Genomic DNA, 23,048 nt, shown 5'->3' on the forward strand with positions numbered 1-23,048 from the left:
TCATGGTAAGAACAATAAACACACAGAAACAGCTAACAATACGATGTTAATGGTGGCAACTTCTGAATGACAGAAATGTGGAATTTTAAATTTCATTTTCTAATTAGAAATGGTTGCCTACATTTTGAAACATTCATAGATTACAGTATTATTTTTATAACAATGATTTTAAAAAAAGCTACAGAAAAATAGTTACTACAAAACTCTACGCTAGTATGTGGCTTACCAAGTCAATTCAGAACTAACAAGAAAAAGACAAGTTATTACAAATATTTCTCTATTTTTATTTATTTATTTATTTATTTATTTGAGCTCTGTCACCCAGGCTGGAGTGCAGTGGTGCAATCTCGGCTCACTGCAGCTTCCACCTCCCGTGTTCAAGCAATTCTCCTGCCTAAGCCTCCCAACTAGCTGGGACTACAGGCACATGCTGCCATGCCGGGCTAATTTTTGTATTTTTAGTAGAGACGGGGTTTCACCAAGTTGGCCAGGCTGGTCTTGATCTCCTGACCTCGTGATCCACCCACCTCAGCCTCCCAAAGTGCTGGGGTTACAGGTATGAGCCACTGCACCTGGCCAAGTTATTACAAAGATTTCTACTAAAAATTAGGTTATTTTCAGAACTATCTTAAAAGATGAAGTACACAACACACAGCGCCTTTATTCTGATTCCAACAGAGATTCTGAAACAGAGAAATAAGCATAAACACTAGGAAACACAAAGGAACTTTAAGTACATCTTAAAAACCAGCACACACAAGAATCTAAGCCCAATTAAAAGATGCTGCTAGAGCAGCAGAAATGAATAAAGAAGGCTGGAATTAACAAGAGCCCCACAGTAATTATGAAATCATTATCACCTGATAGAAAGCAAGAATTCACTATTTCAAAATAGACAAAAGAAGTAAGCTACTATTAAAAAGGGGCATCCCGCCATATTGACCTTGTGATAAATTTGCACAGGGTCTCCTGAAGACTTTTTCTGAGCACTGAGGCTCTCATGTGTGAGAAAACCAGTGGGACTTTTCCACTGGCTCACTAGTGGGAACTAGTGAAAGGAGAAGGTAAAACAACTGTCAAAATGCCAGAGAGTCCACCGGGAGAGGGGAATGACCCCTTAATACAGTGACACGAGTCAAGCCTTCACAGCAAGGTCTGTCTCCACAGTCCCAGGCTGTCCAGACCCACTCTAGCAATGCTTAAAAATTCCAAGTGCCTTAAACATGTTCTAGAATACAGCCCAAATATATTTAAAGGAAACAAAAAACTCTAGCACCCATAAACACAATGTCCAGTGTGTAGTCAAAAACTGCCAGTCAAAAAGCAAAAAACAAAAACTGCCAGTCATACAAAGCAGCAGAAAAATATGACCCCAAACCAGGAGAACAAGAAATTACAGAAAACATGAATGCAACGAGAGAAGTGAAAGAAAGTGAAAGATGGATGGTAAACTGCACTTCCACGAATGAAAAATGCACTAACATGAAAAATACACTGCATGGGATTAAGAGCAGATTAGATGCTGCTGAAGAAAAGACTGGCAAATCTGAAGATAAAGCAAGAGAAATACACAAAATGAAAGAAGGAATGGTTAGAAAAAAAACAACTGAAAAAACCCCAACAACGGCATCAATGAGCTACGGGACAGAATCAAGGAGCCTAATATACAGGAGTCGCCCCTTATCTGCACAGGACATGTTCCAAGACCCCAGTGGATGCTGACACTGTGGACAGCGCCAAACGCTACATATACTACGTTTTTTCCTATACAGACATACCTACAATAAAATACAACTTATAAATTAGATTTGGTACAGGAAGTTGGTACACGAAGATATTAACAACAATAATAAAATAGAACAATTGTAACAATATACAGTAATAAAAGTTATGTGAATGTGGTCTCTCAAAGTATCTTACGTACTGTGCTCACCCTTCTTGTGGTGATGTGCGATGACATGATGCCTGTGTGGCGCCTCACGTGACAAGATGAAGTGAGGTGAGAGGCAGAGCTCGGTGGTGTGGTATTTCATCACACTACTCAGAATGCCATGGAACTTAAAACATATGAATAAAAAATTCTGGAATTTTCCATATAATATTTTCAAACCATGGTTCACTGTGGAAAGCAAAACTGAGGATACGGGGGAACTACTGTATGTGTAATTGAGTATCAGGGACAAAGGGGTGAGGGGAAGAAAAACTAGTTGAAGAAATGATGCCACAAAATTTTCCAAATCTGATGAAAACTATAAACCCACAAAATCAAGAAGCTCACCAGACTCTAAGCAAAAGAAACACAAAGAAAACCAAACCAAGGCACATCATAGTCAAAGTATTAAAAATACAGAGAGGAACAAAAATGACAGAAAATACATTGTTGGAAAAAAATGCCAGCCAGAAGACAATAAAGTGAAATCTTTAAAATATAAAAAGGGAAAAAAACTAGCATTCCACACCTAGCAAAAATCTCTTCCTTCCTAAAAGACAACTTTTTGTATAGTGAGTTAATTAAGCACATCAGCACTACAAAATATGAAGTCCTTCAGGAGGCAGAGGAAATGACTCGAGATGGAAATACACATCTACACAAAGGGACGAAGAGTATCATCAATGACATGTAGATCAATATAATTTTTTTTCTTTTTTACGGTTTAAAATAAAAGTAACAACATATTGTAAGATTTCTAATGTGGAAGAAAAAATGTATAACAACAACAGAACAAAGGCTGAAGAAGAAATTAAAGCATACTACTCTAAGGTTCTTATACCATAGATGAAGTAGTAATATATTAAGAAAGTCAGAGAAAGATGTATAGCTAATAAGCCAGTAATAGAGATAAAATGGAATAAAAATATTCAATCCAAAAGAGAGCAGAAAAAGAGTGAAAAATAAAGAACAGATGAGACAAGTAAAAAAACAAACACCGAGATGGGAGATTTAAAACTAACCATATCAATAATCACATTAAATAAAAAGGACTGGCAAACTTCTTCTGTAAAGGACAGGTTAATAAACAGTTTAGGCTTTGCTGCCTATAGAGTCTCTGATACAATTACTCAATCCTGCCACACTGTGCACAAAAGCAGCCTTGGACAATATATTAAACTAATGAGAATAGCTATTTCAATAAGCTTTTTTTAATTTTTTGAGACAGGGTCTCACTCTGTCGCCCAAGCTGGAGTGCAGTGGTATAATCATGGCTCATTGCAGTCTCGAACTCCTGGGCTCAAGGGATCCTCCCACCTCAACCTCCTGAGTAGCTGAGACTACCAGCACACACCACCACACTTGGCCATTTTTTATTTATTTTTTTTGTGGGTTTTTTTTTTTTTTTTTTTTGAGACAGAGTCTCGCTCTGTCGCCCAGGCTGGAGTGCAGTGGCACATTCTCGGCTCACTGCAAGCTCCGACTCCCAGGTTCACGCCATTCTCCTGCCTCAGCCTCCAGAGTAGCTGGGACTAAAGGAGCCCGCCACCAAGCCCGGCTAATTTTTTGTATTTTTAGTAGACATGGGGTTGCACCATGTTAGCCAGAATGGTCTCGATCTCCTGACCTCGTGATCCGCCCACCTTGGCCTCCCAAAGTGCTGGCATTACAGGCGTCAGCCACCACACCCAGCCTATTTATTATTTTATTTTATTTTTATTTTTATTTTTTCCTTTGGATTAGATTTTATTTTACTTTTATTATTATACTTTAGGTTTTAAGGTACATGTGCACAATGTGCAGGTTTGTTACATACGTATCCATGTGCCATGTTGGTTTGCTGCACCCATTAACTCGTCATTTGGCATTAGGTATATCTCCTAATGCTGTCCCCGCCCCCCTCCCCCCACCCCACAACAGTCCCCGCAGTGTGATGTTCCCCTTCCTGTGTCCATGAGTTCTCATTGTTCAATTCCTACCTATGAGTGAGAACATGCGGTGTTTGGTTTTTTGTCCTTGTGATAGTTTACTGAAAATGATGTTTTCCAGTTTCATCCATGTCCCTACAAAGGACATGAACTCATCATTTTTTATGGCTGCATAGTATTCCATGGTGTATATGTGCCACATTTTCTTAATCCAGTCTATCGTTGTTGGACATTTGGGTTGGTTCCAAGACTTTGCTATTGTGAATAGTGCCGCAATAAACGTAAGTGTGCATGTGTCTTTATAGCAGCATGATTTATAGTCCTTTGGGTATATACCCAGTAATGGGATGGCTGGGTCAAATGGTATTTCTAGTTCTAGATCCCCGAGGAATCGCCACACTGACTTCCACAATGGTTGAACTAGTTTACAGTCCCACCAACAGTGTAAAAGTGTTCCTATTTCTCCACATCCTCTCCAGCACCTGTTGTTTCCTGACTTTTTAATGATGGCCATTCTAACTGGTGTGAGATGGTATCTCACTGTGGTTTTGATTTGCATTTCTCTGATGGCCAGTGATGATGAGCATTTTTTCATGTGTTTTTTGGCTGCATAAATGTCTTCTTTTGAGAAGTGTCTGTTCATGTCCTTCGCCCACTTTTTGATGGGGTTGTTTTTTTCTTGTAAATTTGTTTGAGTTCATTGTAGATTCTGGATATTAGCCCTTTGTCAGATGAGTAGGTTGCAAAAATTTTCTCCCATTCTGTAGGTTGCCTGTTCACTCTGATGGTAGTTTCTTTTGCTGTGCAGAAGCTCTTTAATTAGATCCCATTTGTCAATTTTGGCTTTTGTTGCCATTGCTTTTGGTGTTTTAGACATGAAGTCCTTGCCCACGCCTATGTCCTGAATGGTTATTATTTTAAAGACAGAGTCTTGCTATGTTGTCCTGACTGGTCTAAAACTCCTGGCCTCAAGCAATCCTCCCACTTCAGCCTCCCAAAGTGCTGGGATTACCATTGCACCTGGCCCCAGTAAACTGTATTTACAAAAACAGCAAGCCCAACTTGACCCATGGGCTACAGTTTGCCAACTCCTGCGTCCAGATACTCAAAAGGCATAGACTAACAGGTTGGGTAACAAAGCAAGACCAATTACATGCTGCCTATTAAAACTTTAAATATAAAGTCATTATGGATTAAAGGTTTAAAAATAGAAAAATATATGCCATGTATGATATTCTGAAATATACATTTGGTCTTCATCCCTATTTCCTGACATACAACTCCTAAAACCCGTGGAATCTCCTAAGTCAGATTAACTTGTAGTTGGGCCTATATATTATGAAATTTTTGAAAATTCAAGCAATATAGAAGTTTTTATAGAAAAATTAGAAAATAGACACAGAAACAAGAAAATAAGACTCACGCATAAACCATTCCCCTGAAATATCCAGAATTATGTTAATTTTTGTCTTTTTGTGTGCTAATGAGATGACTGGTGGTTGGCACCCCCTGGGTAGCTTCAGGATGGGGGCTTATCACCAAGGCAAGTTTAGAGGGTGGGGGACTTTCAGCTAACTTCCAGGGAAGGGAGCAGGGCTGAAGGTTAAGATGATTTAATCAATCATGCCTGCGTAACCCAAACCCAGCAGGATTGGGTTTGGTGGTCTTCTGGATAGATGGACTCATGGAGGTTCCTGGAGGGGTGAGTACCCGCGGAGGGCCTGGAAGCTCTGGTCTCTTCCCCTATACCTTGCCCTACGTATCTCTTTCACTGTGATTCTTTATAACATCCCTTCTTTGTCATAAACCAGTAAATGTAAGTAAGTATTTCCTTGAGTTTGGTGAGCCACTCTGACAAATTAATCAAATCCAAGGAGGGAGTTGTGGGAACACCAGTTTATAGCCAGTCAGTCAGAAACACAGGTAAAACAACCTGGGGCTAGAGCTGCCATAAAGAATGATTCATTCCATCTCAGGAAAAATGAGACAGCGAGATTACTAGGAACAACTGTATGTGAACAAACAAAATTAACTTGATAAAATGGACAAATTCCTAGAAAGACATTAATTACCTAAAACTGATTCGTACTCATGAAGAAATAGAAAAATTTCAAATTTCTGTAACAAGAGACTGAATTCATCACCAAAAACTTCCTAACAAAGGAAAGTCCAGGTACAGGTGGCTTCACTGGTGAATCCTAAAAAATACTTAAAGGCTGAGCATGCTGGCTCATGCCTGTAATCCTAGCTCTTTGGGACGCTGAGGTGGGTAAATCATTTGCGGTCAGGAGTCCAAGACCAGCCTGGCCAACATGGTGAAACCCCACCTCTATTAAAAATACAAAAATTAGCCGGGCGTGGTGATGCACGCCTGTACACCCAGCTACTCGGGAAGCTGAGGCAGGAGAATTGCTTGAACCTGGGAGGCGGAGGTTGCAGTGAGGTGAGATCACGCCACTGCACTCCAGCCTGGGCGACAGAGTGAGACTCTGTCTCCAAAAAAAAAAAAAAATTTTAAAGAAGAACTAACATCAATTTTTCTCAAACTCTCCACAAAAAAAAATACAAGAGGAGGGGCCAGGCGCGGTGGCTCAGGCCTGTAATCCCAGCACTTTGGGAGGCTGAGGCGGGCAGATCACCTGAGGTCGGGAGTTCGAGACCAGCCTGACCAACAAGGAGAAACCTGTCTCTACTAAAAATACAAAAATTAGTTGGGTGTGGTGGCGCATGCCTGAATCTCAGCTACTGGGGAGGCGGAGGCAGGAAAATCACTTGGCCTGTGAGGCGGAGGTTGCGGTGAGCTGAGACTGGGCCACTGCACTCCTGCCTGGGCAATAAGAACGAAACTCCCTCTCAAAAAACAAAAAAAAAGAGAAAAAAAAAAAAGAGGAGGGAACAACTTCTAACTCATTCTTGAAGCCAGCACTTCCCTGATACCAGGGCCAAATAAAAACATTACAAGAAAATTACAAACCAATATTCCTTATGAACACAGATGAAAAATCCTTAACAATATACTAGCAAACCAAATTCAACAGTGTATTAAAACAATTATACACCACGACCAAGTGAGTGCATTCCATCCCAAGAATGCAAGGGGGCTTCAACATAAGAAAATCCATCAATGTAATTCACCACATTAGTAGAATGAAGCATGGGGAAAAAAAAAAATCACATGGTTATCACAATTGACACAAAGAAGGGATCTGATAAAATCCAACACCTTTTCATGATTAAAAAAAAAAAATCACTCAAAACTAGGAATTGAAGGGACTCTCAACAAGACAAAGGGCATTTCTGAGAAACCCATTAACATCATATTCAATGGTAAAAGACCAAAAACTCTCCTCCTAATATCAGAAACAAGACAAGGACCCCCACCTTCATCGCTGCCACAAGATATTGTACTGGACGTTCTAAATAGAGCAATGAGGCAAAAAATAAAAGGCATCCTAACTGAAAATAGAAGTAAAACCTTATTTGCAGAATGCATGATTCTACATATAGAAAATCCCAAAGAATCCACAAGAAACTACCAGAGCTAATGACAAATTCAGCAAAGTTGCATGATTCAAGATCAATACACAAAAATCAGTTGTTTCTATACATCCGCACTGAAAAATCTGAACAGGAAATTAAGAACACAATTCCACTTACAACAAAATACCTATGAGTTTACTGCATGAATTTAACCAAAGAAGTGAAAGACTTACACAATGAAACTACAAAGCACTGTCCAAAGAAATTAAAGGCCTAAAGAAACAGAGTATGTTCATAAATAGGAAGACAATGTTGTTAAGATGTCAATAATCCCCAAAGTAATGTCAAACACAATCCTTACCAAAGTTCCAACAGTCTTCTTTGCAGAAATGGAAAGGTCTATCCTCATATTCATATGAAATTACAAGGGGCTCCAAAAAGCCAGAACAATACTGAAATAAAGAATACAGTTGGAAGACTCACACTTCCCAATTTCAAAACTTATTATAAAACTTACTATTTGTTTAAATCAAAACAGTATAGGTGCCGGGCACAGTGGCTCACGTCTGTAATTCCAGCACTTCGGGCGGCTGAGGTGGGTGGATCACTTGAGGTTGGGAGTTCGAGATCAGCCTGGCCAACATGACGAAACCCCGTCTCTACTAAAAATACAAAAATTAGCCAGACGTGATGGTAGGCACCTGTAATCTCAGCTACTCGAGAGGCTCAGGCAGGAGAATCACTTCTTGAACCCGGGAGGCAGAGGTTGCAGTGAGCCAAGATCACGCCACTGCACTCCAGCCTGGGTGACAGAGCAAGACTCAGTCTCAAAAAAAAAAAAACAAAAACAGTATAGGATTGGTATAAGGATAGACATATAGATCAATGGAACAGAATTGAGAGTACGGAAATAAACCCATATATCCAGGACCAACTGATTTTCAATAAGGGTGCCAAGTCCATTCAATAGGGAACAAACAGTCTCTAGAAGAAATGGTGCTGAAACAACTGAATTTCTATCTACATGTAAGAGAATGAAACCGGACTCCTACTTATACAATATATAAGAATTAACTCAAAATAGATCAGCGACCTAACATGAGAACTACAACCATAAAACTCTTAGGAAAAACATAGGAGAAAATTTTCATGACCTTGGACTTGGCAATGGATTCTTAGATATGAAATAAAAAACACCAACAACAAAAGAAAAAATACATAAATTGGACTTCATCCAAATCAACAACTTTTGTGCATCAAAAGATGTTATCAAGAAAGTAAAAAGACAACCTGTAGAAAAAAATATATGCAACTCACATATTTGGTAACGGTTTAACACCCAGAATAAGGAAATTACTGCATTTCGACAACATAAAGACAAACAACCCAATTAAAAAACAGGCAAAGAACCTGCCAACAGGCATTTTTCCAAAGAAGACATACAAATGGCTTATAAGCACATGAAAAGATGCTGAAACTCATTTGTCTACGGAAAGGCAAATCAAAACCACCATGAGATTCCACTATTAGGATGGCAAGTGAGGGAGGGAGAAAAGAAAAGGAAGAGGGACAGAGGGAAGGAAGCAGGGAGGGAGAAAGGAAGGGAAGGGAGGAAGGAGAAAAAAATAAGTGTTGGTAATGATGTGAACAGATTTAATTCTTGTACACTTCTGGTAGGAATGTAAAATGGTGCACTTTCACTGTGAAAAGTTTGGCAGTTCTTTGAAAAAGTAAACAGAATAACTATATGACCCAAAAATTCCACTCCTAGGTATATACACCCAAAATAACTGAAAATAGTGACTCAAACAAATACTTGTGCACCAATGTTCATTGCAGCATTATTCACAAGAGCCCAAAGGTGGAATCAATCCAAATGTCCACCAACAGATTGAGACCATCCTGGCCAACATGGTGAAACCCCGTCTCTACCAAAAATACAAAAATTAGCTGGACGTGGTGGTACGTGCCTGTAATCCCAGCTACTCAGGAGGCGGAGGCAGGAGAATCACTTGAACCAGGGAGTCGGAGGTTGCAGTGAGCCGGAGATCGCACCACTGCACTCCAGCCTGGCGTCAGAGTGAGACTCCATCTCCAAAAAAAATAAATAAATAAATGAATAAAAGAAAATACCAGTCATGGGCCAGGTGCAGTGGCCCACACATATAATCCCAGCACTCTGGGAGGCCAAGGCAAGTGGATCACTTAAGCCCAGGAGTTCGAGACCAGCCTGAGCAACATGGTGAAACCTCGACTCAATAAAAAATAAAAAAAAAAAAATTACCCAGGTGTGGTGGTACGCACCTATAGTGCCAGCTACTCAGAAAGCTGAGTTGGGAGGATCATCTGAGCCCAGGAAATCGAGACTGCAGTGAGCCGTGATTGTACCACTGCACTCCAGCCTGGGTAAAAGAGCGAGACCTTGTCTCAAAAAAAAAAAAAAAAAAGGAAAGAATATACCAGTCAGGGCTGGCTCCATGGGCATGCAACTAGCACAGCTGCACAACGCCTGCACTCAAGGGATTTCATGCTCAGTGGTAACCATCGTGAATTCTTAACAATCTATCTTTGAATTTGTGTTTTATATTATAAAAGCGAACTCTGATGGGACATAGAGCATATGCCAAGGGCTTGGAGCCTCAGCTCACACATAGTCTGCCTCCTTTACCCTTTCCAGGGCCAGGTCTGATACTGCTCTCTGCCTTGCCCTCACCCCAAAGCCCACCTGGCCTCAGCCTTCCTCCCGGTCCCCAACCCTATAACCACTCTCTCACTCACATCTTCCACCTGGGACCGTACCAAGTTGTCAAGAGGTCCACGTTCCACTGTAGCCCCAAGTTGGGGACTGGCACAGATTGGGGGTTGGGGGGGAGGTGGCTGAATACACTTGCTGTGGCATCTCGGTGAGCAGCAAGGTGGCAACCATCCGTGTCCTGCACTGGCAGCACCAAGGTATGTTTGGCAGGCAACTTGACAAGGGTCCCTCGCCCATCCCAGATCCAATGTTAATTTCTGATCAGATGTTAATTTCTATAAAAAACAACTCCTGAAGAGTTTCTATGCATAGCAGGGTTTAGATATAGTTTAGAAAATATTAGATTCGTGGAAGAGTCTACCTTTCCTAGAGCTTACTTTTCTCAGCCAGGCTATTGACAAGAACAGCCTCCTAATGGAGGTGTTAACTCTTGCTAAGATTGAAGTCACATGTGCTGTGTAAATCTTACGAGAAGGCAGAGCAACATACCACTCTGAAATCTGAAATACAGAGCAAGGCAGCAGTGAGGACGATGGACAGGTAGTTCCCTTGGTTCTTTCTCTTTACAGGGTTGGTTCTCCAGTCAGCTTGGATTTTTTCTTTTTTTTTGAGACAGAGTCTCCCTGTTGCCCAGGCTGGAGTGCAGTGGCGCCATCTCAGCTCACTGCAAGCTCCGCCTCCCGGGTACACGCCATTCTCCTGCCTAAGCCCCGCAAGAGGCTTCCAATAAATCTCCTTTTGTGTAAATTGGTCAGATTGGTTTCTGCTGCTTGAAAACAAAGACCTCTAATTGCTGTGGTGGATTAAGAATAAATGCACTTGACATGGAAAAAGGTTCTTACTATGCGGTTCAGTGAAAAACAACAGCTAGTACAGTATCTTATACAATTTGATTATATCCTTTTAAGAAAAAAACCGCGAATATATCCCGTTTTTAAAAATCTACAGATATATAACAACGTTAATTCTGGATATTTCAGGGTAATGGTTTACGCGTGAGTCTTACTGTCTTGTTTTGGTGTCTGTTTTCTAATTTTTCCATAAAAAACTTCTGTATTACTTGAATTTTCAAAAATTTCATAATATATAGGCCAAATTACAAATAAAATTTTCTCCCCAAAATAGTTTTATTAATTCAACAGTTAATCTAACTAACAGTTTTAAGCCATTCAAATCTCTTAATTTTCCCTTGTGAAGTACCATATCTCTGCATCGGTAAAGTCTTGGAAAAAAAAAAAGTAAACAGTCGTGAAGAAATTCAGATGAGTAAACACATTCTCAGGCTAAGGAAGCAAAAGTTCATGAGCAATGTTCAGTTCCAGTCAAGTCAAAAACAAAGGACTCTAGGATGAGAAACTTTCATTGTTACTGACATGTTACCTAAAAATAAAACAAATTTCCTAACAGAATTCCACCTTAAAAGATTGAATTGACCTCAAAAGGAGACTAAAGAGACATGACAACCAAATACATACCTGATCCTAGACTAGATTTATTAATGAAGAGGAAAGCAAGGCAATAAATGATTAGACGAGACAAAAATATCATTACCAATGACTACAAGGATATGTAAGAATTTTTTTTTTTTTTTTTTTTTTTGAGACAGAGTCTCACTCACTCTGTCACCCAGGCTGGAGTGCAGTGGTGCTATCTCGGCTCACTGCAACTTCTGCCACCCAGGTTCAAGCAATTCTTGTGCCTCAGCCTCCTGAGCAGCTGCAACTACAGGCGCCCGCCACCATACCCAACTAATTTTTGTATTTCCAGTAGAGACAGGGTTTCACCATGTTGGCCAGGCTGGTCTTGAACTCCTGACCTCAAGTGATCCATCCACCTTGACCTCCCAAAGTGCTGAGATTACAGGCGTGAGCCACCATGCCCGGCCAGGATATACAACAACTTTTATTTAACATTGTTTAGAACTATATATGCCAACTATATATTCTCAATGTTATAAGGACAGACAAAATTTTAGGAAAACTTTTCTGAGATCACATATACAACTACACAAATCAGGATTAAAAAAAAAAAACCCCTATCATTTCATTTATGCATGCCCATTTGTTGATTGCTCTAACAATACTGGGAAATTAAGTTAGTTTTCTTTTGCTAAAATAACAAATAAATCACATTTCCCTCAAACATCAAAAACAATTTTTTAATAACTAATGACTAGAAAAATCCCCTCCTTAAAGTAGCTTAAAAACCTGAACAGCTTAAATAGCTCACTTTATGTCATAAAGACATAAATAAGTACTAATGAGGCTTTCACACAGCCATCTGAAGTATAACAGCAATTTCCATTTTGAGGAATCTTACCCACTCTTCAAAAACCCCAGTTCAAATCTCACCTCCATATTTCAATTGGCTACTTATGTCCTCTTACCTTCAGTAACTCCTTGCAGCTGTCAAGCCCAATATCCACAAGAATACCTTTCACCTTTTTTCGCACCTTTCTGATGTTGTCAAGATTTTCCACAGGAATTTGAAACATTTTTGAAATTTTCCTTAAAAGGAAAGAAAACAAAACTGTAATAAGTACATGTATATAAAACACAAAAATACATTTTTTGACAGGGTTGGTAAAACACTAGGAATAGAGTATAATTTTCAACCAATTGTTGTAGAACGAGTGAACATTCATATGCAAATGATGAGGCTGACCTCTTCCTTACACCATATACAAAAATTAACTCAAAAGTGGATCACACACCTATATGTAAGACCTAAAACTGTAAAACTCTAAGAAAACGTAAGCATAAACATTGATGACCTTAGATTCGGCAAGGAATTCCTAGATAGGACACCAAACAGCACCAGTAATGAAAGAAAAAATAGGTATGATGGACTTAACCAAGATTAAAAATTTTTATGCTTCAAATGACACCATCAAAAAAGGCAAAAAACCCACAAAACGGGAGAAAATATTTGCAAACCATTATTTCTTTCTAATAAGGAACTTACATGCAGAATACAGACAACTCTGGTATCTCAATAATTAAAACACGGATAACCCAGTTTACACATGGGCAAAGGATCACAGACACTTCTCCAAAGAAAAATGTCCATTAAGGTACATGAAAAGATGCTCAGGCAGGGCACAGTGGCTCACACCTGTAATTCCAGCACCTTAGGATCAGGCAGACTGTTTGAGCTCAGGACTTGAAGACCAGCCAGGGCAACATGGTGAAACCCTGCCTCTACAAAAAATACAAAAATTAGCCGGGCATCCTGGTGCGCACTTGTAGTCCCAGCTATCCAGGAGGCTGAGGTGAGGGGATCACCTGAGCCCAGGAGGTCAAGGCTGCAGTGAGTCTGATCATGCCACTATATTCCAGCCTGAGCAACAGAGTAAGACCCTGTCTTAAAACAAAACAAAACAAAACAAAATGCTCAACATCATTAGCCATTTGGAGAAATGCAAATCAAAACCACAAAGAGATACTATGCCCATCAGGATATCTATAAAGAGAAAAACAAGGGAACGTGTTGGCAAGGACGTGGAGAAACTGGAACTCTCATACATCCCTAACAGTAACGTAAACCAGTGCAGCCAGTCCTGGTGTGTGCCTGAAAACAGTCTGGCTGTCCCACAGAAGATTAAAAATATAGGTAACATACGAACCAGCAATTCCACTCAAGAGAAATGAAAAGCATACATCCACACAAAAACTTATATAAGGATGTTCATGACAACACTATTCAATCACCAAAATGTGTAAAAAACCCAAATGCCCCTGATTTGGGGCAGTTGATAAACTGATGACTGGATAAATAAAATGTGGCATATCCATACAATGGATTATTTGGCCATAAAAGAAATGAAATACATACATGCTACAATATGGACAAACTGGAAATATGCTAAGTAAAAGAAGCCAGACACAAGGACCATATATTGTATGATTCTATTTATGTGAAGTGTCCAGAACAGGCAAATCCACAGAAAGCACAACAGTGGGCCGAGCGCAGTGGCTCACACCTGTAATCCCAGCACTTTGGGAAGCCAAGGTGGGTGGATCACCTGAGGTCAGGATTTCAAGACCAGCCTGGCCAACATGGTGAAGCCCCGTCTCTATTAAAAATACAAAAAATTAGCTCGGCGCCTGTAATCTCGGCTACTCGGGAGGCTGAGGCAGGAGAATCGCTTGACCCGGGGAGACAGAGGTTGCAGTGAGCCGAGGTCGTGCCACTGCACTCCAGCCTAAGCAATAAGAGCGAAACTCCGTCCCCAGAAAAAAAAAGCACAACAGTGGCTGCCAGGGCTGGGAGAACTGAGAAGTGATGGAAGCAGGGCTTCTTCGTTCTGAACTCAACTGTGGTGATGTATATGCAATGTGAATAAGCCCATAGCCATTCACTGTACACTTCAAATTGGTGAATTGTACGTAAATTATATCTCAAGCTGTTTAAAACAATATCTAAAAAGGCATAAAATTATAATAAGCCCTGTAGTACCTGACCAGACTAGGGGTTACTGAAGTGAACTCATTGTTTTCAACACACAGATACAAGAATAGAGAGTTTGAGAGTGTGTGTCCATATACATACATACATTCATAGCTCTGCCCACTGAGTGTGCCTGGATGCAGTTATACACCCCAGTAGCAGTGGGCACAACTAAGGTTCAAACCTTAATTCCTAAATACCGCTTTCCTTTAAAAAGAACCCTAGGAAAAATGGCTGCAGCATGGTAAAGACAAGATGAGCCTAGAACATCCTGTGCCAGAATATAAAGCAGTTGCTCAACGAGGCATGTCAACAGAACACAAAAGTAATCAGCTTGAAAGGGCTCCCCTAGGCCAGATACGAGACAATGTGGGCATATATCAAGTAACAGATATAACCTGTGGCAAAGTGAATTTTCCAAACACACAATACCTTCCAACCCATATGCTCTTACAATATGGCCCTAACACTCCTCCCAAAAGTGGCAGCATCTATGTCCCCTCCTCTTGACCTTTGGGCAGAACTTTGTGGCTGCCTTAACCAATCAAGCATGCAGGAAATAACGCCATGAGAATTCCAAGACTAGACCATAAAAATGCCACATAGCTCTCTCAGGATAATCATGCTCAGAATCTAGATACCACATGTGTAGAAAGTGCCAGCTGGCCCACAGAGACACCACGGAGAGGTGTTCCACATCAACTACTAGCATGGGAGCGAAGATGCTTCTTGAGGGTTCCGGCCCTAGCTGTCAAGTCACTCCCTGCCTTTGAGTCTTCCCAGATGAGGCCACACTGTGGACCAGAAACAAACCATCTCTCTTCCCTGTCTGAATAGAACTGACCCAGAGAACTGATGAGCTTTTTAAATAAAATGTCTTACTCCAGTAAGTTTGGGGTGGTTTGGTATACAGTGATAATCTATACAGTTATATAGACTATAACCCGCTCGAATGTAGTGATTTCCTGATTTTGATGGTTTTGTTATGGATATGTAGAAGAATGTTCTTGTTTGTAGTATTTAGGGTACTGTGGCAACTTTTTTGGCAACTTATTCTCAAATGATTCAGGGAAAAAAATCATTTGTACTATACTTGTAACTTTCCTATAAATCTGCAACTATTCCAAAAAACATTTAAATGTGTAGGCTATAAAAGCTAAAATAAGTATTAGCCAAATTCAAGTGGCAAATATTTGGTTATTCAACTTCATTAATAATTAAAGAAATGCCATTTAAAATGTCAAATTTTTACTACCAAAACAGTAACTATTAAGATTACTAACATCAGGTGGTAGTAAAAGTAGAAAAATTTTAATTTTTATGCTTTTACAGGGTAATTTGGCAACACCTCTCAAGACTTTTTTTTTTTTTTTTTTTTTGAGACAGGGTCTTGCTCTTTCACCCAGGCTGGAGTGGCTTGATTACAGCTCACTGCAGCCTCAATCTCCCAGGCTCAAGCAATCCTCCTGCCTCAGCCTCCTGAGTAGCTTGGACTACCGGTGTATGCCACCACACCTGGCTAACCTTTTTTATTTTTTGTAGAGACAGGGTCTCCCTAAGTTACCCAGGCTGGTCTTGAACTCCTGAGCTCAAGCAATCCTCCCCCTCAGCCTCTAAAGTACGGGGATTACAGGCATGAACCACCATGCCCGGCTCTCTCATGATTTTTAAGGACAACTTCTGAGTAAGCAATTCTACTTCTACATTCCTCTCTTGTATCCCCCACCCAAGGACAGGCTTAGTGATCCCTCCTAGGACTTAGCACGATAACCACATACCACTCCACTGCACTCAACTCACCATGTTCCAATTATCTACTTATATATCCATTTCTCCCATTGGGCTGAACTACTCCAGGGCAGAAATCATGTTATATTTGCTTGAGAGGGTCCCATCACAGAGCACAGTACATAGCAAATGTTCATTAAATGAACAAAAGATATAAAATAAAACAGGATAAGAACCGTAAGATATGCAGAAAGTGCTAGGGGGTTCTAAACAGGAAATGGCTATGGAAAGCTGGTGCCCAAGACATACAAGGTGAATAAATTAGCATCAAAAAATTACTGAGGTAAAGGAGGAAAAGTCTGAGTTTATCTGGCAAAAGTAAAACCAAAAAGGTGGACTGGAATCAAACTGGTAAAGGAGTGGGAGGCCGAAAGGGTTAACATATAATAGGGAGAAATTTTTGGTGGGTAACAAGCAAACGCCAAGTTTTTGAGAAGCTGTTTTGGAGTGGATAAATTTCTTTTCAAAGTTATCTATGTGAAAAATGTAACCTGGTCTCGGCAAAAGGAAAGATTTAAGGATCATTAGCATTGTAGAACTGGGAGGATATAAAATTTAAAAATTTTCTTTATAAAATTTTAAGTTTAAAAATTTTCTTTAATAAAATGCACTGATTTGGGTTCTAGCCTTCAAAAGCTTACATACACTCCCACACAAGAGCTGCCATAACCTCATTATGCATTTCTAAACACTAAGCTCAAGGTCACTTTCTGGCCCAGTCCAGCTTCTTTGGTCAGAGCAAAACTCAACGAAAATTTTGTTAGCTGCTTTCCACGGACTGTATCAGACTTGATTTCATTTCCTCCTTAAAGTTCCACTATCCTCTCTATCCTCTGGGGTTCTTCTCCAAAAGCTGGCTGACAAACAGTATTGTCTGAAGTAGGGACCATCATCCACATGTATCTGAAACAGGGAAGCTAAATTTACTGCTTCTAAGAAAATCTCAACTCACACAGCAAGAGCTAATCTTATCACAGAGTTTTGAGAAGCCTGGAATACAAAGACTGATGGACTTTTAAAAGCAGAGTGATTGGGGATTGGCTGATTCATGTAAGCATGGTTGTACATACATGAACTTCAGAAAGGGGTTACTAAAATGAGGCTCTCAGAGATTGGGCAGGGGTCTGTGGTTACTTGTTCAAGGCTTGGGACTAGGGCCAAGGAGTTGTCACTTTTTTATTTTTTTTCCCTTGAATTTGAAGAATAGGAACTTTTTATTCTCAAATGAAAACGCTCCCATTCCTTCATCGTTATTGCGGCCCTTCTAAACAAAACAAAACACAAGCACACAAATATCTTTTCATTTAAAAAAAAAAGGGGGGGGGGAGAAGTTTCCCTTTTTTTTTTTTTTTTTAGCAGTTTCCTAACTGCTTTGGGGAAACCAACAAAGGATAAAAAATAAAATGCAAGTAAATTACAGGTTTCATACTGTTGCCAACCACTTTGGGGAAGGGAAGCTGACTTTTACCCATAATTTATCCATTCTAAGCTACCACAATTTATTCACTCTTAGATCCATTCTTATAGCATAATTTATCAATCCTAAGATAAAATATTCCATATAAAATGCCCAGTGGATGAATTAACTAGGAAACAGTTCATTGTTTCCATATTTATAGATCCTCTATAGATACTGTTCTCCACAGATTCTTAGAGCTCAGTAAAATCTGTATTTTCACCATTAGAAAACAGCAGGCTAACCAGGGCGGCCAACTGTTTCCATATCATGCACCAACCTATATATCATGCACTAACCTATCAATTTCAATTCAAAAGAAATCTCAATTCCTAATGTTTGTGGTAGGCAAGGACCTACCATAAAATTCCACTGATATGCACAGGAAAATATTATTTCCCAAAAGGGTACATAAAGGATTTCTCTGGGGATTTTTTAGTATAATGATCGCTTAAGGATATTCTATTATAGAAAAAAAATACATTCTAAAAAAAAAAGTTGGCCGGGTGCAGTGGCTCACACCTGTAATCCCAGCACTTTGGGAGGCTGAGGCGGGCGGATCACCTGAGGTCAGGAGTTGGAGACCAGCCTGACCAATATGGTGAAACCCTGTCTCTACTAAAATCACAAAAAAATTAGCCGGGTCCTACTCGGGACGCTAAGGCAGGAGAATCGCTTGAACCCGGGAGGCCGAGGTTGCAGTGAGCCGAGATCACACCACTGCACTCCAGCCTGGGCGACAGAGCAAAACTCCGCCTCAAAAAAAAAAAAAAAGGCATTCAGGTAATACAGTAATAAACAATACTTTTTAAGCCACAGAACTTTTTTTAGTTCCTGCGAAATCGCACAAAACGATGGTCACCAAAAAGGATTCTGGAGTTGTGTGACTGGGTTTACATCAGCTCCACTGTTTATGAGCTGTGTAATCTTCAGGAAATCACTTACTCTCTCCAGGCCTTAGCTGGCTCTTCTGTAAAACAGGGCGAGTATGACCTAATTCACAGAGTAGCTATGAAGATAAATGAGTTAATACATGCAAAACAGCACATAAGCACTGAGTTTGCTATTAATTAACTCCAAAAAACTAAATGAAATGTCTCAACTATTGGAATACAGGACTTTTTAAAAAGCAACTTTAAAAACAGAATACTTGGATCATATATTCAGCAGATCTGGGTTCAAATCACTGGGAGATACCTGTTTCCACCTATGTAACACATTGCCCTAACAGGTCTAGGATAGCCAGAGGGTGAAGGGCAGGGCAAAAACCAAGTTTGCAATATGCTGCTGGTGAACTTAAGAGGGCAATCATAAATTAACCAACAGCATATTGCAAACTTGGGTTCAAATTAAAAAGGTGTCTCCCAAATCCCAGAACCTCTGCAGCTAAAAATCTTAGCATAGCTGTCATCTTCCCCCATAAACAGTGATCAACTCCTTTCAGACATGTCCTAACCCTCATTGTTCCTCCCCTCAACTAGAGGGCCGGTAGGACAACCTCTTGTCTCATATCCACTCCTGTACTTCCTTTCTTAACACACATCTGCCACTTCATGTTTAAGGACGACGGGCTCAATGCTGTCTTCACAGTGAAGTCCTAACTCTAACCGAAACTTACCCGAAATATTAAAACACACTCGTACATGGCCAACTCTCCAGAAACATCTTTAAATAAGTTACACATACATTACCGACTTCCAAACACAGCTGAACATGTACTTTACACAACTCTTTTTACATGTGGTCCTCTCTCCCACTAATGCTCACCTCCACAAATGGTACCCAGACTCCAAACCCCTTCTTTTGATAAAGCCTCTGCGTGGCAGATGCCCACAGTACTCTACAAATATCTGCTGCCCCACTTGCCAATCTGCATTGTCAGTTACCTGCTTACCAGTTTCTCCTCCCCCACCCCACTCCTCCACAGCCAGTATATTCCTCAATATCCCAAGAGGCAGTGATTACCCGTGCAAATAGAGTAAGTTTTAAGCACTCAGGCAAGTCTTCTGTTCAAATAAACTACTTAAAATATTTAATTATTTCTCATTCTGCATCTGTACAATATTTAAAAGGGCAGTTAAAATTAACATTCCAAAGCCAACTGTGGTAGAAATTTTGTAAACGGAATCTATTTCAACGCAACCAGCAACGGCAGATGAAAAGTAATGTTAAAGTCAACATCTGCATATCAATTATTGATATTCGCATCAAAAGCTCAACGATGAAGAAACAGGGCCCCGTTATCAGCTGTTCGTCAAACCTTTCTAGGGGAAAAAAAAACCTGGACAGATTTAGGTGTCACCGTCAGCTCCTGCCCTACATTTGCCGTCACTCAACGCTCCTCCAGAGAGAAGCTTCCAGGAGAACCCGGTCTCGGGGATGCGGCGGGCGGGCCAGAGGGCGGGGCGTTTCTGGGGTCCTTACAGCGGTCGCCACAGCTCCTTGCCCCTTCTCTTCTTCTCCATCCCCGTTCCCTCTCTCTCTACTCCTCGCTCCCTTCACCAGTCCCCCCTCTCTCCCTCGGTCTCCGTCCTCGTCTTTCCCCTATTCCTACTCTCCCCTCAGGTCCCCATCCCTTACTCCGCCCTCCCGGGGCGGCCCCCGCTCCCACGTGACCGACGGCGGGCGGGGCGGGGCGGGCAACGGGCGCGTCGGGGGTCGACGGGCGCCGTTTGGGCCGCGAACCCGCGCCCTGAGAACGTCCCGGGATTCCCGAGGCGGCCACAGGCGGCGCCAGGGCAGGCGGCGGGCGTGGGTGTGGGCTGGGTACCGGCGGGGGCGGGACTCGGAGGGGGCCAGACTGGGGCGGGGGCCGGGACCGGGGCAGGGGGCGTCGCCGCGCGGGCCCGCGCCAGACCGGGCCGTACCTACCACTTGGCGCCCAAGGAGCACCGCGTCTCGGCTGCTGCCTCTCGCAGGGCTGCCGCGTCTTCCGCCGAGCGCAGTCGCGTCCCGTGGGGCCGCCCGCGCCCGCCCGCGCCTCCGCCCCGCGCGGCGGGACCCCCGCCTCAGCGCGCGCCCACCCCCGGCGCGACTGGTTCCCTCCTCCCGCGCAGCCAGAAAGAGAAAATGGCGCTCGATTGGCCTCAGGAAGTGACGTTGGCCCTCATTTGCATGTAGGCGCAGCCAGCCAATGAGAGCAGAGTGTGCTTGGGGGCCCCTGGCACTTCCCACAGGCCCCCCGGGGCCCCTGGCTAAAGCTGGACTGGAGGCTCTAGGGTGGCAGTGGGGGGCCCCTGTTGGGCCCCCTGACTCCCTTCTGTCCCAGGGAACTGCCCTGCCAGCTCCTTTCCACATCTGTGCAAACTCTCGTGAGAGTTTGAGTGGGCAATGACGTCACTAAAGGGGTGGGGAGAGTGTGTCATCAACCATGTGACTAGTCACGTGGACTCACCACAGCTTTGACTTCATTTGCATGGAATGGGGTGGAGCTAGTGGCAGCTCCAGGAGTGGTGACCCCGCCCACATCTCAGAGCCAATGGGAGCCCAACTGTGGTAATGCTGCCTTGCCATTGGAAGACAAAACTTTGGCTCCCAAAACTGGGACAAGTGTGCCATGATTGGCATATCCTGGTGAACCGACTAGCTGGGGTCTCCTGACTTCATCATTCCTGTGGGAAAGTGATCACACCTTTTCTTGAGAATTCTGATTTTTAGATCTACTACAAGTTGTGTGGGGAGAGGGTTAATTGCATACATTTGTATAAACTCTTAACCTAAAAGTTCATTTTTGCACAGGTTTTTATCAATTGTGTAGCAATAATAATTTATTCCTCAAAATGAGTGGAAACATGGAGTAGGGCTTTCAAAATGGCTCTAGGTCTTCGTTCCGTGGAGTCCCCAGGCCTCTGGCGGACGCCCTCGTGCCCCAGAGCACGTGGGAGTAACCACGAGGGCAGCGCAGGCGCCTCCCCCAGTGCCCCTAACCTTAACGCTAATTCTGCCCCTGCACCTGAATCTCACCCTAGCACTAACCCTGACTCTGACCCTAACTCTCCCCCAGTGTTCCTTCCCCCGACCCTAACTCAGCCGCGCCCTCAGTGGCTGTTCCAGGCAGTTCCTTTTTGGCGAAGCCCTCTGCGGGACAAGTGCCCCTTTCAGCACAAGGCCACGTCTCCTTCCAGAGTGCCGAGCCCCTGCAACCCGCTGCCAGCCTCCGGCCCTGAGGCCCACTCCAGCCGCCGCGGGGCAGAGGCCGTGCCCAGGCTGGGCCTTCCGCCCACAGCCCTCTCCAGAGCCTCTTTGTCACCATCCGCTTGTCCATAATTTCAGCTTTTCCCTCTCAATGGGAGCCTTCTGCTCAGTTTAGCCCAGTGACTAAAAACATAATAGGCACTAAATTAATGTCCATATTCGTCTTAAAATTGTGTTAAATGGTGGGCCGATATGACCTGACCACAATTTGCTTTTTTCCTAGGTGAATACAAGTCATAATTGAAGTAGAGTTTGCCCTTTATGTTTGCTTACGAGTTAAGATTTTATTTTGAGTTACAGTGGTAAATGGGTGTGATGTCCCTATATATCTTCCTTGCAAAATTATGGGTGGGATGAAAAGTGTAGTTAAAGCCTGCAGTCTCCCATTGATCCTCTAGTGACCTCTCATTTTATCACATTTCTCAAAACAGCCTAGTCCCTGTGTCTGTCTCCTCAGCCCCCTGCACGCCTCTCACCCCCCACCCTCACCACTCTGCAGAAACGCCTTGGTCACCAGTGCCCTCCTAATTGTTGAGCCCAAACCAGATTTTAGGCCTCGTCTTTCTGGATCTATCTTCCATTTGTTACTACAGACCAACCCCCCTTTCCTACAGACCTCCGCCCACAAAGCCGCCCCCACCACTACTCCCCAAACGGGCTGTTTAATCTCCAAACTCAGGAACTGTTTCCTAATCTACACACCTCCCCCGACAAAGCCGCCCCCACCCCACTACTCCCCAAACGGGCTCTTTCATCTCCATACTCACGAACTGTTTCCTCATCTTCGCCTGCATCTCTTCCCTGCCCATCCTTGAACGCAGTGTTCTCTGGGATCCTGCTGGCTTTTTCCTTCACGGTGCAGCACATATGTGCCACTCGCTTCCTGTGTGCCAGGCACCGTGCTGGGTATTGGAACTCCCACGCCTTTCATTTTTTTCTGCATTTTCTGCTTTGTTAATTTCGACCACAGATTCAAACCTTGTTATTTCTATTCCAAACCAGTATCTCCGTCTCTTTCCTACGTTTCAGTTTTATTTTTCCGGCTGCCAAAGGGGGCAGCTCCACTTC

The 23,048-nt window shown here is 42.4% G+C and overlaps 1 protein-coding gene across 11 annotated transcripts in view; it reads right to left on the minus strand.

Annotated features, from left to right (window-relative positions):
• The window catches only part of ADNP2 (ADNP homeobox 2), a 39,635-nt gene extending 18,803 nt beyond the window's left edge, over positions 1–20,832 (minus strand). For 2 of the 11 annotated variants that reach the window (XM_058438225.1, XM_058438233.1), the window contains exons 1-2: positions 20,211–20,235; positions 12,480–12,600 (exon numbers count right to left, since the gene is read on the minus strand). In XM_058438225.1, the coding sequence (XP_058294208.1) occupies positions 12,480–12,587 (108 nt within the window). In that variant the 5' untranslated portion in view covers positions 12,588–12,600; positions 20,211–20,235. The other 9 variants (XM_032152006.2, XM_058438227.1, XM_058438226.1 and 6 more) reach the window with 9 other exon arrangements.
• Between the last annotated feature and the right edge of the window lie 2,216 nt (positions 20,833–23,048).

Source organism: Hylobates moloch, unplaced genomic scaffold (genome assembly GCF_009828535.3).
Source record: "Hylobates moloch isolate HMO894 unplaced genomic scaffold, HMol_V3 SCAFFOLD_5, whole genome shotgun sequence".
In the NCBI taxonomy this organism is placed as follows: Eukaryota; Metazoa; Chordata; class Mammalia; order Primates; family Hylobatidae; genus Hylobates; species Hylobates moloch.